The sequence below is a fragment of the Myotis brandtii genome, unplaced genomic scaffold (assembly GCF_000412655.1).
Source record: "Myotis brandtii unplaced genomic scaffold, ASM41265v1 scaffold1298, whole genome shotgun sequence".
Lineage (NCBI taxonomy): Eukaryota > Metazoa > Chordata > Mammalia > Chiroptera > Vespertilionidae > Myotis > Myotis brandtii.
The window spans coordinates 36,286-54,594 of NW_005354586.1; the positions used below are offsets into that span (position 1 = coordinate 36,286).

Below are 18,309 nucleotides of genomic sequence, written 5' to 3' on the forward strand. Positions count from 1 at the left end.
AGGTTCAGAACTGCTGCTCTAGTGGTAGGAAATTCACCGTCACACAATCAAAGCACACCAATATATATATCTATCTATATCTATATCTATATCTATATCTATATCTATATCTATATCTATATCTATATCTATATAGATAGATAGATAGATAGATAGATAGATAGATAGATATAAAAGCCTAAGTGCCTGAACGACTGGTCACTATTATGCGCACTGACCACCAGGGGGTAGATGCTCAATGCAGGAGCTGCCCCCTGGTGGTCAGTGCGCTCCCACAGCCAACCTCCCGCGGCTGGCCAACCTCCCGTGGTCCCTCCCCCAGCCAGCTGGCCCGGATGGCCCCAATTGGCCCAGCTGGCCAACCTCCTGTGGCCTCTTCCCCCAGCCGGCCAACCTCTCGTGGCCCCTCCCCCCAGCCAACCTCCCGCAGCCCCAATTGGCCCTGATTGCCGGCCAGGCCGAGGGGCCCCACCTGTGCATGAATTTGTGCACTGGGCCGCTAGTATGTAAATACCTGTAAATGTAATATTATTTATAAACATTGGATTGTACTTACACAGAGCTAACCAAATTATGAGATTTGAGGGCATCGTTCTCCAGACTGCAAAGCCTGTTAAAGACTTATGACACCAGCTGCAAGTTCTGGGGGTTCCCAAATCTGCCCCCATGTTTGATGATTAGCTAACGGGCTCATGGGGACTCACTGACAGCTATTATATAGGGTATGCCAAAAGTAGGTTTATAGTTGTGAGTATGTGAAACACAGAGTTTATTCTTATTTTATTATTTATTTACTAATTATTGTATTATTTATTTGAATTATTTGTCATCTTATTATTGGTGTTCTTATTTTGTATCCTTACTTATAATTTATCTTTTGGGTAACGATGGCTGGTAATCTTCCTTCTTTTGCCCAGCCCTGTGTTCATGATTATAGTTTATTTACAGGGAAATGATACAAGTCAAAAAAATCAATCACAGAAAGAGATGCATTGGGCAGAGCCTGGGATGATTGTAAAAGTGACGTTTCCATTGTACAAAGCACATGTTACCTTCCTGGCATAGACGCATGCCTACCAGGGAGGCTCACCTCGGTGTCCCGGGTTTTTATTGGGGCTCTCTTATGTAGGCATAACTGGTTGATGGTTTGTCCACATGGTTGATGTCAGCTTTTAGGTTGACTCCACCCTAAATCACAGACTCGTCTTTCTCCCATGGCCAGCTCCCCCGCCCCCCAACCCCCTTAAGACTATCAGGTGTGACTGGCTCCTGCCATTATCAAAGACATCTCTAGCATGCAAGGTGGTGTGACACATTATCTTCCAGAAGCCAGAAGGGCAAAGGCCTTTTGTACATTTTTAAATTTTAAAAATTCTGTTTGGGCAAGGTCAAATTTTTTCCTACATAAAACTTAAAAAAAAACCCCACTATTTTGTGGGTTTATGCTTTTAATTGTTATCATTTAGATTCCTTGCTTTTAGAAATTAAGATAATTTCCATGTCTCGGTGTCTTACAAAAGAAACCTGCTGTGAAAAGCATCTTTGCACAGTAATCTTCTCCTTGGGTATAATAGGCAAGGCATATTTTAAAGAATTTTGATATGCCTTGCCAAATAAGCTTTTAGAAAGTTTCTCCAAATTTGAGTGCCCATCAGCAGTGTAAGAAGTGTATCTATTTTTGTGGTTCCTTGCCAAAACTAGCTATTTAAACAATCTCTTCTGATTCTACCCTGGCCTGTTGGTTAGAGTGTAGTCCTGGTATGCTGAGGTTGCAGGTTTGATCCCCAGTCAGGGCACATAAAAGCATCAGCCAATGAATGCATAAATGGAACAACAAATTGATCTCTCTCTCTCTCTCTCTCTCTCTCCCCTTCTCAAAAAAAATTTTTTTAAAGAAAATATTTCCCAATTCTGTGGATAAAATATCTGGCTGTTTTAGTTTTCACGTATTTGTTATTACAGAGGTTGACTCTTGTTCTCCTTTACCTACAATTTATACTGTTTCTTTTGTGAGTTGACTGTTTATTTGTGAGTAAAATATCCAAATTTCTTTCAAAACTAAAGAAAAATTTAAAATGTACAGTAAGCTGCAAAGTTGTTTACAATGTACATGAAGAGGGATAAGTACCCCTAATCTATAATAACCTGTCATGAATCAGTATTAAAATGATGGACACCCCAGTAGTGAAACTGTCTTTCTCTGGATTTATGCCTAGAACTTATAGTTTAGGATTGCAGTTTTTACCTATGTACTAACTAGCTTTTCTATTCACTTCTACTTGAAGTGGCCCAAGAAATATAAAATATTTGTACTTTCACTTTAAAATAGGTAAGGGAAGGAGGTAGTAAATGAACATGTGCTAAATACCTCATCTTCTAGATGCAATTGTGTTGATTTTGGGAGAGACACATTCAGCTTATCACTAATAAGATGAAAATAGAATGAACTACTCTAAAATTTTTCTAGATAGATAAGAGAAAACAATTTGAGTAATATAGCAAAAGAATAAGAGTGAAATGGGAAAACATTATTCTAAAAAGTATAAAATAATGTAGCAACTAAGCTATATATAGTTTGTTACTAAAAGAAAAATTGCCTCAGCTTTGAAGGTCAGGTATCTCACAAGATTATGGAAATAAAAAATAAAGATATGAGCAAAAATATACTATAAAAGCCAAATTAAAACTAAACATGCTGGCAATAAAAATGTGAGACAAAGTAGGGTTAAAGGCAAAGAGCATTAACTAGCAGAAGATATATTGATTAAATTTACAAATTAAAGGGAAAATATAACAGTTATATTCTTTGATGTGTCAAATTATAGGGCATGTAATATCCAGCCAACGCTTATTTGACTAACATTGTAGAAAAAATGGACAAAATTGCTATTGGGAAGATTTTGAAACAGTTTCTTCCAGTTTTTGAGAGATCATGAAGAAAAAAATGATATATAGAAATGAAATAATACAAATAACATGATTAAAATATATTTATTTTGAAGTCAAATAGAGAATATGAAAGGATGTATCTTAAGTTTCAAAGACAAATCAGTAAATTTCTAAAAATAGATATACACATTCTCTGAATGTTATTGTAGTGACACTAGAGTTTATTAATAACTAGATAAATAAGCAAATAACACTGTCATTGTCCTTAGAAATGAAATAAAACAAAATAAAATGTTACTTTTCTCGAAGAGGAAATAGTTTATTGCATTTCACATTATTTTCTGGCTTCTAGTTTATGGCCAGTGGTATACTCAAAGGAAAATGCAAATCATTATTTTATGATTAACAAGTGAGCAGTTATAATTAAAAAGCAATATATTAATGTAAGGAAATTAGAGTAAGATCAGCAACACTGTTCTAAGACAAAAAAGGAAAATTAATATTGATTGAGAATAGAAATTAAGAGAAAATATTAAAAATAGAGCAAATTTATTGATGAAGTCTGGCTTCTATAAAAAGGCCTCTACAGCTGTTAAACACTTGGTAAAGGCAATCAAAGAAAAAAGGAAATAAAATATTTGTATACCTATCTGTAAGGTACTGCTATGTATATATTTTCATATTTGTAAATATGAAATAAAAAATTAATGTTACCTACCACAGAATTCCTGTGAAGATTAAATAATATAAAACTCTTAGAATGAAGCCTGATGCATAATAATCATATATTAAATATTAACTTATTAGTATGACTTCTTACTATTACTACTAATACTGTTAAAATATTAAATGAACAAAAAATAAAAAAAATATATTTTCATCACTAAAAATTTGAAATGCACTGTTTTCTGAGAAAATAGAAATAAATGACCATTATAGAATTAGAGCATTTGAGTAGCTTGACAATTATGGGGAAAAACATAATCTAAGAAATAACTCATTGAAGTTCTTGACCCCAGACATTTTCATGGGCAAATTTTCTTTTTTTATTTAAAAATTTTCAGTGTTTATTTTTATTATGAACTATAACTTTAGAAAGTATATAAAATGTACAGTGAAACAGTTAAAAAGCAAACAATCATATAGCGACCACTCTGTTAAGAGTAGACCATGTGACCCTTCTGCTCACAGTTCCCTTAGAGCAGTGGTTCTCAACCTTCCTAATGCCACGACCCTTTAATACAGTTCCTCATGTTGTGGTGACCCCCAACTATAAAATTATTTTTGTTGCTACTTCATAACTGTAATTTTGCTACTGTTATGAATCGTCATGTAAATATCTGATATGCAGGATGTATTTTCATTGTTACAAATTGAACATAATTAAAGCATAGTGATTAATCACAAAAACAATATGTAATTATATATGTGTTTTCCAATGGTCTTAGGCGACCCCTGTGCAAGGGTCGTTCAACCCCCAAAGGGGTCGCGACCCACAGGTTGAGAACCACTGCCTTAGAGGGTCCCACTGTACTCACCTGTATAGTAACAACTGCCTAGCTTTTCTTTTTCATTTTATACCATCTATGTGCACCTACTGTACACTGTATTGTAGTTTTGTCCATTTTTTATATGTTGTGTAAATGGGATCATACATATCAGAAATGAGAAAGGGATGCTCACTATCATTGCTATTCCCAGAGTAAAAAGTGCAAGACTTCTAAGGGGAAAAGTATAAAACTTCATTCAAAGTCACTAAAGAAGGCCTTAATAAATGGAGAAATGCTTCATGGATATGGATTAGAAGAATCAATGTTGTAAATCTATCAAAGGGAAAGCTATCAGCATTTCACCATTAAGTGAGATTGAGGAATTTTTCTCCTAGTGTGCTAAGAGTTTTTACTATGAATGGGTGTGGCATTTTTTTTCCTTTTTTTAAAATTTATTTTGTATTTTCTTTTTCCATCAGCATTTATCCCCTTTATTCCCTCTTCTACTCTCCCCCACCATAATCACCACACCTGTGTGCAGGTTCATGAGTTCTCAAATTTCATCAACACTTTTTCCATCTTTTGAGATGATCTTTCAGTATTCCTCATTTCTTTTATTAATGCAGAAAATTATAATATATTGATTAATTTCCCTATGTTACATAAGCCTTGTATTTCTGGAATAAACATGGCTTTTCTATATATGCTGACTTCATTAGTATTTTCTTTAAGCTTTTTCTATTCCTGTTCATGAGAGATTTACTTGTACTTTTTCTTTCTCTTAATAACTTTGTTGAGTTTTGTTATGGTCAGGTTACACTGGCCTGGTAACATGAGTTGGGGAGCATTTCCTTTTAATCTGTTCTCTGGAAGAATTGTGTATGATTGGATTTTTTATTCTTTTAACTATCTCTTTTGAAGTTAATATTCTAGTTAGTGAGTTTGACAGTAAATAGGATAAAGTAAAACACATAAGTATAAATAATAGTTTACTGGCTCTGAGCAACTAGAAGAATGTATTAGTCTTTAACTGAGATAGGGATACCATAAAGACAGGCTCTTTTATGATGGAATATCAGGATGTTGGTTTTGGATATGTTTTGATTGAGATGCCTATTAGGCATCCAAGTACATATATAAAGTAGACAGTTCTGTATGTTGGTCTGAAATAGGGAGCGGTCCATTCTGGAGATAGAAATTTAGGAGTCATTTCATGACCTGAAAGAAAATACCAAGGGAACCAGTGTTGATGCAAAAGAGAAAAGGTGGAAGGACCAAACCATGAAATACAAAGATCAATAGATCAGAAATGGGGGGCAGGGCCCTGGTGGCAGGGGAGGTCCCCCATGGGGCCAAGGGAAAATTTTTTTTAAGAGAGGAAGGAAAAAAAGAGGGATCAGGAATATCCACCCAAAGAGACTGAGAAGGACCAACTAGAAAAGTAAAAGAAAAATAAGTATAGTTATCTGGAAGCAAAGAGGAGAGAGTTGTCAGAAGTGTTACATGCTTCTATTAGGAAACGTAAGTTAGGATTGAATAATGACCATTATGTTTAGTAATATGGGGGATATTTCAATTTGCAATTTATTTGGAAGAATAAAATTTCTTGAAAAAAGCCAAGTAAAGTGTGGAGTTATGACTGGATCTTGCCGCTACCAAATATCAGAACATACTATATTTATCCTATATAATTAGATCAATGTTGAATTGATATAGCAGTGGACAAAGAGATCACAGTTGAAAACCCAGAAGGTTATTTAAGTGAATATAAACATTTATTATATAATAAACATAGTTTTCTGTAGAATGAGAAGGATGAATTAATAAATGGGGCTAGCCCAACTAGATATTCATTTGGAAGAAAATAAAATGAATCTGTAAATATTAAAGACTTAAATGTTAGAAATAAAGCAATAACCATTTTGCAAAAAAAAATATATAATAGACCAGGTATACAATGTCTGGGTGCAAAACTGTGCCAAGACCTCATACCCTAAAAACAAAAAAGGAAATTGACAAGAAAACAACAGACATGTAATAGAAAAATGGGTAAAAGCCCTAGCCGGTTTGGTTCAGTGGATAGAGCGTCAGCCTGTGGACCGAAGGGTCCCGGGTTCATTTCCGGTCAGGGGCTTGTACTGCGGTTGCAGGCTCCTCCCTGACCCCAGCCCTGGTAAGGGTGCACGGAGGAGGCAACCAATCGATGTGTTTCTCTCACATGATATTTCCCTCTGTCTTTCCCTCTCTCTTCCACTCTCTCTAAAAATCAATGGAGCCCTAACCATTTGGCTCAGTGGATAGAGCGTCAGCCTGTGGACTGAAGGGTCCCAGGTTCGATTCCCGTCAAGGGCATGTACCTTGGTTCAGTCACATCCCCAGTAGGGGGTGTGCAGGAGGCAGCTGATCGATGTTTCTCTCTCATCAGTGTTTCTAACTATCCCTCTCCCTTCTTCTCTGTAAAAATCAATAAAATATTCTCTGTAATCAATAAAATATATTTTAAAAAAAAATTAAAATAAAAATCAATGGAAAAATATCCTCTGGTGAGGATTAAAAAAAATAAAAATAGGTAAGAAATGTGAACAAAGAGTTTACAGAAGAGCAAATTAATTGGCCAAAAGACTTACGAAAAGTGTTTAAGTTTCTTAGTAGTCAGAAAAATAAATCAATGAATATTGATCTTTGGTAGAAAAAAAAGAAAAGAAAAACTTCAGTCGCTAATAGGGATGTAAGGGAAAGAGGATTCTAACACTTTGAAGGTATGATTTCCCTCCCTAATATTGCTTATATGGTGGTACAAACGGATTCCACTCAGAAAGAAAGAGGTTGTGATGAAGTTTGCCTTCTTTGTGTGTAGAATGCTAGTACCACTGGGTGGCTTAGACACTGAGTAACATCACTAGGTTCCAGACAGGGCACATAACTCTTGAGGCCTCATTTTCCTGGTTGTGAGGCAGAGATAACCATCTGTCAGTGCTGACTGCTTTCCCCTGAGGTTGTGAGGATCAGCTACTGTGTCTGCCAGGTCTTTGGCAATGATAAGTTGTGATTCAGAGAATATTAGCTCAGACCATGAGCTTTTCAAAAGTACCAGTTTAAGAACAAATTATGTAAATTTTGTGTATGTGAGAAGAAAATGTACTTCTGAATGTCAGTGGTAGTGAAGAAGGGCCTTGTAAAGAAGGATTGCATGCAACCCTAGTTGGTTTGGCTCAGTGGATGGAGCGTCGGCCTGCAGACTGAAGGGTCCTGGGTTCAATTCCAGTCAAGGGCACATGCCTGGGTTGCTGGCTTGATCCCCAGTAGAGGGCGTGCAGAGGCAGCCGATCAGTGATTTTCTCCCTCTCCCTTGGACACTCTGTAATGCATACCTTCCGTGATGTGTGCTTGCTACATGATAGCTCTAGTCCAGTGGCTGTTGAGCACTTGGCATGTATTAGTGGTGCTGAGGAACTAAATTCTTAATTATGTTTAATTTTAATTAATTTAACTTCCTATATAAATAGTCATGTGGATAGTACTGTATTGGATAGGACAGGTACATAGATCAGGCTCCACATACATATTAAATTATAGTTTGATGTAGGTTATAGCCAAAATGGGTATTAAAATGTCATTTGCTAAAGAAAGATCAGAATAAGAAAACTGTTAACAGAAGGTTTTTATTGTGGAAAGCATTAACCAGAGTGCAGAAGCTGAGTAGTGGGACTTCTCAGCCAGAAGTGCGGACATGCTGGCCTCAGTGCTTTCCCTGTTCAGCTTTTGTTTTGCTGTGCCCATCACAGCGTTCCCTTTGCAGGACACCTCTTCATGGCTCTGAAGGCCGGAGCCCTGGCTCTGACACTTTTCTGTTGTGATTCTTATCCATGGCTTTCAGTTTATTCTCCTGTAAAATGTATTAAATATCTCTCTTCAAGGTCCTTTCCTCTTCTAACATTCTGGGAACTTAAGAAGAGAGCTTGTGTGGTGATATAGGGATCAAGATGAGAAAAGATTCTGTGGCCAGTTGTTTTAGCCTGTACCACAGGAATCTCTCTCACATCAGCCAGTCAATAAATGGACTTTTGAGGGCTGAGAATCTTGGTTTTTGCCCTCCCCTTCACTTACTAGCTCTGAAATATTTTCCATTGGAGAAGGATCCAGTTTCAGTTTTGTGTATTTCCATTTATTATTAAGAAGTCAAACTATTAGGAAATAGATATTTAAAAGTATCTGGGATGTAGATACTAAAAAGAACACTAATTTGCAAGCTCATGTTATAATCATTGATGACTTACTTTTCAGGGTAAGTTTGTTCCTGTCATGCTTTGTGTAGATAGTTGGGAATTGCCATTATTTAAGAAGAAAAAAAAGAAGAGCTTGTCATATTTTAATGTTGTCAACATTTGCTGATTTTTACTTCTATTAGAATATCCACCTGCATGAATGTTTTAGTAATTAAACAATTGTCTACATAGAGAACTGGAAGGCTATGAAAAATATTAAAAGTACAGTTGTGTATTTATACCTGGGAAAATACATCTAATGTAGAAAGCCTGATTCATATCTTCACAGATTTTTAAATTTGAGATTACTCAAAAGAATGGGAGATAACAAAGTTTGTTAATATCAACTAGACCCTGTGAATTTCCCCCAGGAAGTACTAAGCATAAAGTATAAATAAAAATTGATTTAGTAATTTATAAGAGAAGAATAGATTGATTAGTGAACCAAAGTAAAACAACTAATATTTTTTTTTACATTATGATTTTTATTTTGTTTTTTCTTTTGTCCTTTTAATGGATTTGGTTGGGAAAGCATTTTGGGAGTGTGGAATAAACAGAACAGAACAAATAAAAAGGCATATAGCATGTAATAAAAATAACATTTTAGGGACTTAAAGTGTGTGAAATAGACAGTTTGGGGAAATCTTAGGTTTCTGGGCATTTTACATGTCTGGAAACAAAGCTGTATTTTGCCCTTTTCATTGGCAAAATTAAAATATGTTTTTGGTTCATGCATCTAAACTAACAGACAATTTGTATTATTTAATTTTACAAAGATCCAAGGCATTTGATTATTAATATACTAGAGGCCAGGTGCACAAAATTCGAGCATTTGAGGGGGGGGGTTCCTAAGCCTGGCCTGCGCCCTCTCACAATCCAGGAGTCCTCGGGGGATGTCTGACTGACGGCTTAGACCCGCTCCCAGCAGTCGGACATCCTTAGCACTGCCGCAGAGGTGGGAGAGGCTCCTGCCACTGCTGCTGCGCTCGCCAGCCGTGAGCCCCACTTCCTGCTGAGCTGTGCTTCCCCTGTGGGAGCGCACTGACCACCAGGGGGCAGCTCCTGCATTGAGCGTCTGCCCCCCTGGTGGTCAGTACGTGTCATAGCGACTAGTTATTCTGCCGTTTGGTCGATTTGCATATTAGTCTTTTATTATATTGGATACTTTCCTAAAGATTTACGTTTTGTTTCTTAAATAGAGTCCTGTGAAGATAAATCAGATTAGCCTGGATGAAAGTGGAGAACACCTGGGCGTGTGTTCCGAGGATGGCAAGGTCTTGATCCCCAGCAGAGGCAGCCGATCAGTGATTTTCTCCCTCTCCCTTCCTCTCTGAAATCAGTAAAGACATATTTTTTTAAAAAAAGAAGAAAAAGGATTGTGTTCAGCATTGGGGCTGAGTTTCGTAGGCCTGGAACTGTGCTGCCTAATAGGACACTCTGCAGTAATGCATACCTTCCGTGATGTGCGCTTGCTACATGATAGCTCTAGTCCAGTGGCTGTTGAGCACTTGGCATGTATTAGTGCAAATGAGGAACTAAATTCTTAATTATGTTTAATTTTAATTAATTTAACTTCCTATATAAATAGTCATGTGGATAGTACTGTATTGGATAGGACAGGTACATAGATCAGGCTCCACATACATATTAAATTATAGTTTGATGTAGGTTATAGCCAAAATGGGTATTAAAATGTCATTTGCTAAAGAAAGATCAGAATAAGAAAACTGTTAACAGAAGGTTTTTATTGTGGAAAGCATTAACCAGAGTGCAGAAGCTGAGTAGTGGGACTTCTCAGCCAGAAGTGCGGACATGCTGGCCTCAGTGCTTTCCCTGTTCAGCTTTTGTTTTGCTGTGCCCATCACAGCGTTCCCTTTGCAGGACACCTCTTCATGGCTCTGAAGGCCGGAGCCCTGGCTCTGACACTTTTCTGTTGTGATTCTTATCCATGGCTTTCAGTTTATTCTCCTGTAAAATGTATTAAATATCTCTCTTCAAGGTCCTTTCCTCTTCTAACATTCTGGGAACTTAAGAAGAGAGCTTGTGTGGTGATATAGGGATCAAGATGAGAAAAGATTCTGTGGCCAGTTGTTTTAGCCTGTACCACAGGAATCTCTCTCACATCAGCCAGTCAATAAATGGACTTTTGAGGGCTGAGAATCTTGGTTTTTGCCCTCACCTTCACTTACTAGCTCTGAAATATTTTCCATTGGAGAAGGATCCAGTTTCAGTTTTGTGTATTTCCATTTATTATTAAGAAGTCAAACTATTAGGAAATAGATATTTAAAAGTATCTGGGATGTAGATACTAAAAAGAACACTAATTTGCAAGCTCATGTTATAATCATTGATGACTTACTTTTCAGGGTAAGTTTGTTCCTGTCATGCTTTGTGTAGATAGTTGGGAATTGCCATTATTTAAGAAGAAAAAAAAGAAGAGCTTGTCATATTTTAATGTTGTCAACATTTGCTGATTTTTACTTCTATTAGAATATCCACCTGCATGAATGTTTTAGTAATTAAACAATTGTCTACATAGAGAACTGGAAGGCTATGAAAAATATTAAAAGTACAGTTGTGTATTTATACCTGGGAAAATACATCTAATGTAGAAAGCCTGATTCATATCTTCACAGATTTTTAAATTTGAGATTACTCAAAAGAATGGGAGATAACAAAGTTTGTTAATATCAACTAGACCCTGTGAATTTCCCCCAGGAAGTACTAAGCATAAAGTATAAATAAAAATTGATTTAGTAATTTATAAGAGAAGAATAGATTGATTAGTGAACCAAAGTAAAACAACTAATATTTTTTTTTACATTATGATTTTTATTTTGTTTTTTCTTTTGTCCTTTTAATGGATTTGGTTGGGAAAGCATTTTGGGAGTGTGGAATAAACAGAACAGAACAAATAAAAAGGCATATAGCATGTAATAAAAATAACATTTTAGGAACTTAAAGTGTGTGAAATAGACAGTTTGGGGAAATCTTAGGTTTCTGGGCATTTTACATGTCTGGAAACAAAGCTGTATTTTGCCCTTTTCATTGGCAAAATTAAAATATGTTTTTGGTTCATGCATCTAAACTAACAGACAATTTGTATTATTTAATTTTACAAAGATCCAAGGCATTTGATTATTAATATACTAGAGGCCAGGTGCACAAAATTCGAGCATTTGTGGGGGGGGGGTCCCTAAGCCTGGCCTGCGCCCTCTCACAATCCAGGAGTCCTCGGGGGATGTCTGACTGACGGCTTAGACCCGCTTCCAGCAGTCGGACATCCTTAGCACTGCCGCAGAGGTGGGAGAGGCTCCTGCCACTGCTGCTGCGCTCGCCAGCCGTGAGCCCCACTTCCTGCTTAGCTGTGCTTCCCCTGTGGGAGCACACTGACCACCAGGGGGCAGCTCCTGCATTGAGCGTCTGCCCCCCTGGTGGTCAGTACGTGTCATAGCGACTAGTTATTCTGCCGTTTGGTCGATTTGCATATTAGTCTTTTATTATATTGGATACTTTCCTAAAGATTTACGTTTTGTTTCTTAAATAGAGTCCTGTGAAGATAAATCAGATTAGCCTGGATGAAAGTGGAGAACACCTGGGCGTGTGTTCCGAGGATGGCAAGGTACGTGCTGATGTGGTCACCTGGAAACCGTGCTCTGGCACTGGAGTCTCCAAGTGCTTGGAAAAGCACTCCCCTTACTGTATATGTGCAGTAAAGAGAAACATGCTTATTCTTTTTGGACATGGGCTTGCTTCCCATTGCTCATAATTAAAGTAAAACATATTTTTCACAAATGTGCCTTAGGAAAAGTAATTACAAGAATGTCAATAATGTAACTAGTATTAAGCTGATTAACAGCTGTGGCAGGGGAACGTGTCACCTTAATCATTACTGCTATGCCACTTAGACTTCAGTGACTAGTCTGCAGTTCCTGCAAGACAGTAGTTTAATGCCTTTCTGCCATAAATCCACAAAATTGGATTTTGTGGTCATGATTTCTGTGGGCCGGTGGTTTTCATTTCACACAAGTTATGAATGTTTCCCTTGAATTATAGAATCTTTTGATAAGCAGTCATAGCTTATCAGAAGAATAAAGTGTCTTACAGTGGCCACATTAAATAAATATAAAATCAATATATGTACAGTTTCCTAAAAACCTGGCACCCACTTCCTCAATCGAGGACATACATCATTTGTGCCGTGTATAACTAACAATTATTAGTGCTTCTTGCTGATGTTGAGCTGTGACATTTAGTGGTTGTGGTGATTGATTTTCCACTTATAAGAATGTCTTTTTTTGTTTTCCAGTCAATGGAAGTCTTTTCTAATGTTGGTTTGCAATGATAAAATTCTAATGCACAATGTGTTTAAGATACTTTTCTAAAATAACAGTTTAAGAAGAAAGTGCATTAAGAATCATTAGAGAACCTTACCTATTCCTGACGGAAGACAGGAGATTTTCTAATCTAATTTTGATTTTTACGTGATCTAAATGCAATGTGCCATTAGGATGAGTAAATTAAAAACAGCGTAGTCAGTATAAAAGATTTATACCCATTTGATCTGTTACCAAAAGAAAAATGAAGTCTTCTTGACATACAAGAATGCATTTTATGTACCTAAGCCTAATGTTTCTTAGAGTCTTTTGAAATTGTAATTGGAACACAGGTGCTTTTCAAAAAGCACTGTCAAATTTTATAGTACCTTCTGAAATTCTGAGATAAACCAGACTGTCAAGGAGAGATTGAGGGAAGAGTTGTTATGTGCAGAAATTGAGAAGAATTATCCTAACTATTGAGACATATTTGTATTTATATATTTGTAAGAAAGGTCATCTTTATTTTGTTTTCTGAATGATGATGAATTCCTTCTGGGCTGTTATCAATTTAATTGAACTAATTTATTGAAAGAGAATATTCAGTTTTTGAATTGAGAAAAATTTTTATTAAGGTAATTCATCTAGGAATTTTTAGGGCTTTAAATTTTGAGCAATTATTATTTGATGTAGCAAATTTCTGGTGAATAATGAGATGACCCTCATATCTCAGGGGGTACACTTTTTGACAAACACCTCTGTTTTTCTATTTTAGTAAAATTTTAAACTGCTGTATTTTGGTGTAGACCTATGATACATTTTAAAAAATGCTTTCCTCATATATTTTATTAGCATTGGTAGAATTGAAAACAAGTATTTCATGCATATTTTTTATGTAAGCTAGCCTTTACCATGAGTTAGTCATTATTGTGAAAATTGAGTAGCAGTATAGTGATCTGATAAAGTGATTAGTGATGATTAAATAAAGATATTACATAAACTCCAGATATCTAAAATGAATGCATCTCTAAAGGGCTGTTGTGATTTTTCTTTCTTTAGTGTATTAGGAATCTATCTCTATATATAAAAGCCTAATATGCAAATTGTCCCCATGGGAGTTCAACCAGGAGACTGATCACTCGCTATGGTGTGCGCTGACCACCAGGGAGCGGTGGGGAAGGAAATAAGGCACTGATTGGCCCTGATCACTGGCCTAGGGACCCTACCCGTGCATGAATTTCATGCACTGGACCTCTAGTAGTAGATAATTACTTATGTCCTATTTCAAAGATAATCTTCAATAATTGTATTCAGTTTTAAAGCCATAATTCTAACCATTGTTTAAAATGTTCTCTTTTAATTCAGCTGGTGCTCATTTCTGTCTTTATTCCATGGCTTCTCTGTGATTAAGTTCTAAATTTTGAGATATATCGTGTGTGTGTGTGTGTGTGTGTGTGTGTGTGTGTGTGTGTAGTTTCAGTTTACTGACATACATTTTTAGGTAACTTTCTGATAAGTGCATATAAGATTTACTATCTGTTACAGATATTTCCTTCATACATAAACTAGAATTAATTTAGTATAGAGTTCTGGGTTGAAATATTTTCTCTCAAAATTTTGGGGATGTTGCTCCCTTTTGTCTGACTTCCTTTTTTGTAGATATGTCAGAGGCCAGTCTAGCTTTGTTCTTTCACAAAACCTTTTTAATTATTCTCTTGTCCTGCCTTGGAGCTCAGACTAATAACACTAGCAACAACAACGACAATAAACGGCCGTTGTAATGGAGTTTGCTAACTTATGTCTTGTTTGGGTCTGTTTTCATTAATTTTGTCTGGAACACAGTAAGTTCTTTAGATCCATATTCTGAAGTATTGTTTTCATTTCAGGAAAGTTTACTTTCGTTCTGATTTTGATTATTGCTCCAGTTCCCTTAGTTTTCATTTCTTCAAAGAAACTCAATAACACATGCTTAGGCTGGAGGCAGTGTGGTGCAGAGACTCAGAGCAGAGCTCAGTGTTCCACCGGCCTGTGTGGCAGCCCAACCCCCGTCCCCTGTGCCATGCTGGGCATGTTCTTTGCCCTCCAAGTGCCTCCGCTCTCTCAGCTGGGCAGTGGGCACAGTGGGAATCCTGCATGGGAATGTCTCCAGGTGTCAGGTGTATGGTGAGCTCGCCACTGATTAACCATTTTTATTGCTAACCATTCATTTCTTAACCCATTACCGTCTGATCTCTCCCTCTCCCACATTATTGCACCTAAACTTTTCAAGGTGAGCAGGTGGATGGATAAGCACTATTCACGCTTCCTCTCTTTCCTAAGATGTAGGTTGTAAGAAAATTGGTCTTATTGTGTGGCATCCCCCCACCCCCCACCACATATGTGCTTAGCTTTCTCATTGTTTTTATCCTCTCATTTCTTTGTCATGGAGAGTTCTACTTGTTTATTCCCTTTGCTGATTTGCTTTTCTTCCAGCATCAACTTTACTTTGTGGAGTAGAGTTTTATTTCATTTTGCATTTTTTTTATTCTCAAAATCTTTGTCTCTCCCAGCTCTGTTTTCATATTAGCCTGATATATACAGTAGGACCTCGGGTTATGTCAGAGATCCGTTCCTACGGGGCGAAGTAACATGATTTTCACTGTAAGTCGGAACCCACGTACATAAGCACCTACGTCACTCACATGGAGCACATACACAGCAGTAATGAAGTGAAACAGTAAAAAAAAAAATTAAAAGGAAGATAACAATTCCTGACCTTTACTTGTAATAAATAAATAATAAAAAACATAAAGCACATATGTACATATGTTGAAATGACGGAATTTTTTTTTTTTAATAAATAAATGGGAGATGGCGACATAACCATGAAACAGCATACGTCGAGTCCGAGTCCGACGTAACCCGAGGACTGCCTGTAATTAGTTTTTTAATTTACAACTTCTTATATGTCTTAGAGTGTCAGGCAGTATGGTCTAATGGTTAAGAGCGGGATTACCTGCCACTGTGTTTTAGCTGTGTGATGTCAACTAAGTGATTCATACCTCTCTGTGCCTCAATCTATTTCCATCTCTGTAAAATGGAGATAATAATAATAGCGCCTACCTCATTGGTTGTTAGGAGGAATAAATGAGTTAATATGTGTAAATCGTTTGGAAGAGTACCTGGAGTAGAAGGCACATGTGATAATTATTAGCTATTGTCATCCTTGTCATCATCATCACCATCAGTAACATCATTCTGTTTCTGCTCTGGATACATGGGGGTCTTTTCTTATTATTATTGAAGTCGCTAAAGAGTTTTCTAGTTTTTCTTTCTTTTCTGATTATAATTAAAACATTTTTTAAAGCCTAGTTTTCTCCCTCAAAATTGTTGGAATTTTGTTCTGCAGTATTCTTTTTATAGCCCTGGTGTGTGTTTTTGTTGCTTGTTTATCCATTACAGAATAAGAAGAGCTCTTTCTAAACCTGGGTTAACAAAGAGACTCATGTCTGACGGTTCTTGGCCCTGCGTGTTATCATTTTGGGTGTTGTAGAATCACTTCTGAGCTCCATGCAGGGGGCCTGTTAATGAGCTCCATTGCCTCTGACCAGAGGTAATCAGGTAAGGCATCCGCCCCAGAGTGAAGTGGGAGCCTGTGTTATCATCCCTCCCTGCTCCCTGACACTCTTCCTGGGTGGAGAAGAGGAAGAGCAGCAATCTCCCTTGTGAGGGTCCCGTCAGCTACCTCCCTCAATGTAATGACAGTTCTAATTCTTGACCCGTTGTTACTTGGAAGCTGGGGTTTGAGAGCGACTGTGATAAGGGAAGTACCGATTGGGAGGGTTGTCTGACACTGGCCACCTCACTCACAGTCACTCTATGTCAGATGGTCTGTCACCCAATTCTCTGGTTGGCAAATACATTGAAATCCTTGCTAAAGTGGAGAAGGATACGAAACCTTCCTTACTGTTTCCTGAAGGTAGCTTTTCTTTACTTCAGGCAGGAAAACACACATCTCAGACCTTCTGTGGTTCTTATATGTCTCTGTGGTGTTGTGGTTAATGAGAAATCCTCTGGGCCTTTGCAGTAGACTAACTATAAGGCCCATTTTTCTGAATTTTCTATTTTTCTTCATTAGGTATTTTGGTGACAAATTGGAAGAGGTTGTTGGGGCTGCTGTAGGGGATATAGTTTTCAAAAGAATCCTCTCTATTTTAACCTTTTGTTATTCTTAAATGAGGTCTTCCTAAAAGCTCTCCAGGCTGTCATTCAATGGAATCTTTTCACAGATAAGTATGATATTCGCTGACAAAATGGCAAAGTAAATAAAGGGGGAAAGAGGAAATGAATGAGAACTATTTTGAATTTTATTCGTTTTAGTAGTGTAACTTGTGACCAATTCGTTTGGGCTGTCACATAAGTGAAATGAACCAAACATCGAAGGCTTTACAGATCACCCTGCTTGTACTGATAAAGTTTCTGACATTTGTCTTACGAAGTTATATTGTTTTTTTATGCTGGGGAAGATGAGGACAAATGAGGAAAATGTTATTCAGTGAAGTGTAGTAATAGAGACTGACCTAAAAGTCTAATCATCTTTGCCGTCTTCAGCGAGCACTCCTGGAGCCCTGGCTATGGCAGTAGAATTCTTGCTTCTGACTAGTACTCAAGCTTAGTGATGAGTGTCAGCCTGTTTGCCAGGAACTTCTGTGATTTGTTCTCTTTTCTGTTTATTCCTTCTCACCACTCTATTATATTTTCAATATGGATTCATAATTTTAAAAAACATTTTTATTAATTTTTAGAGAGAGAGAGAAGCATTGATGTGAGAGTAAACCATCGATCAGCTGCCTCCTGCACGCACCCCCACAGGGGATCTGTCTGCAACCCAGGCATGTGCTCCAACTGGGAATCGAACCAGCAGCCTTTAGGTGCGTGGGAGTACACCCAGCCAACTGAACCACACTGGCCAGGGCTGGATTCATAGTTTTTAAAGGGACATTTATCCCCGGGGATTTGTAATTTAATTTTCACTATTAGATTCATAATCCTAGTATTTACCGTCTCATTTATTGATACCTCAGTCTTTTTCACCAGGCTTATACATCATTTATTTCCATTGCAAATACTTTTCCCTATAATGAACATCACTTAACTTTTGTTCTTAAAATCACTTTACCTTGCTATAGGCAGAAGGAAGATTATCCTTTTGAATTAATAGTCTGCTTCATTTTTCAACCTTTGTCACAGAGTCGCATAATTCAACTCAATATTCACTTTCACTTTAGTTTGGCAAATATTTGGGACTTTTGAATGTATTTTTTTCCTATTCTACTTTTCTTACACTTTATATGGAAATATATATATATA

General features: G+C 37.0%; 1 protein-coding gene across 1 annotated transcript in view; it reads left to right on the top strand.

Annotated features, from left to right (window-relative positions):
- The window catches only part of VPS41 (vacuolar protein sorting 41 homolog (S. cerevisiae)), a gene marked incomplete at its 5' end in the record, with an annotated part of 122,226 nt that overhangs the window by 29,663 nt on the left and 74,254 nt on the right, over positions 1–18,309 (top strand). Inside the window, one exon of the mRNA XM_014534377.1 lies at positions 9,844–9,918. Within this exon, the coding sequence (XP_014389863.1) occupies positions 9,844–9,918 (75 nt within the window). The remainder of the gene's footprint in view (positions 1–9,843; positions 9,919–18,309) is intronic.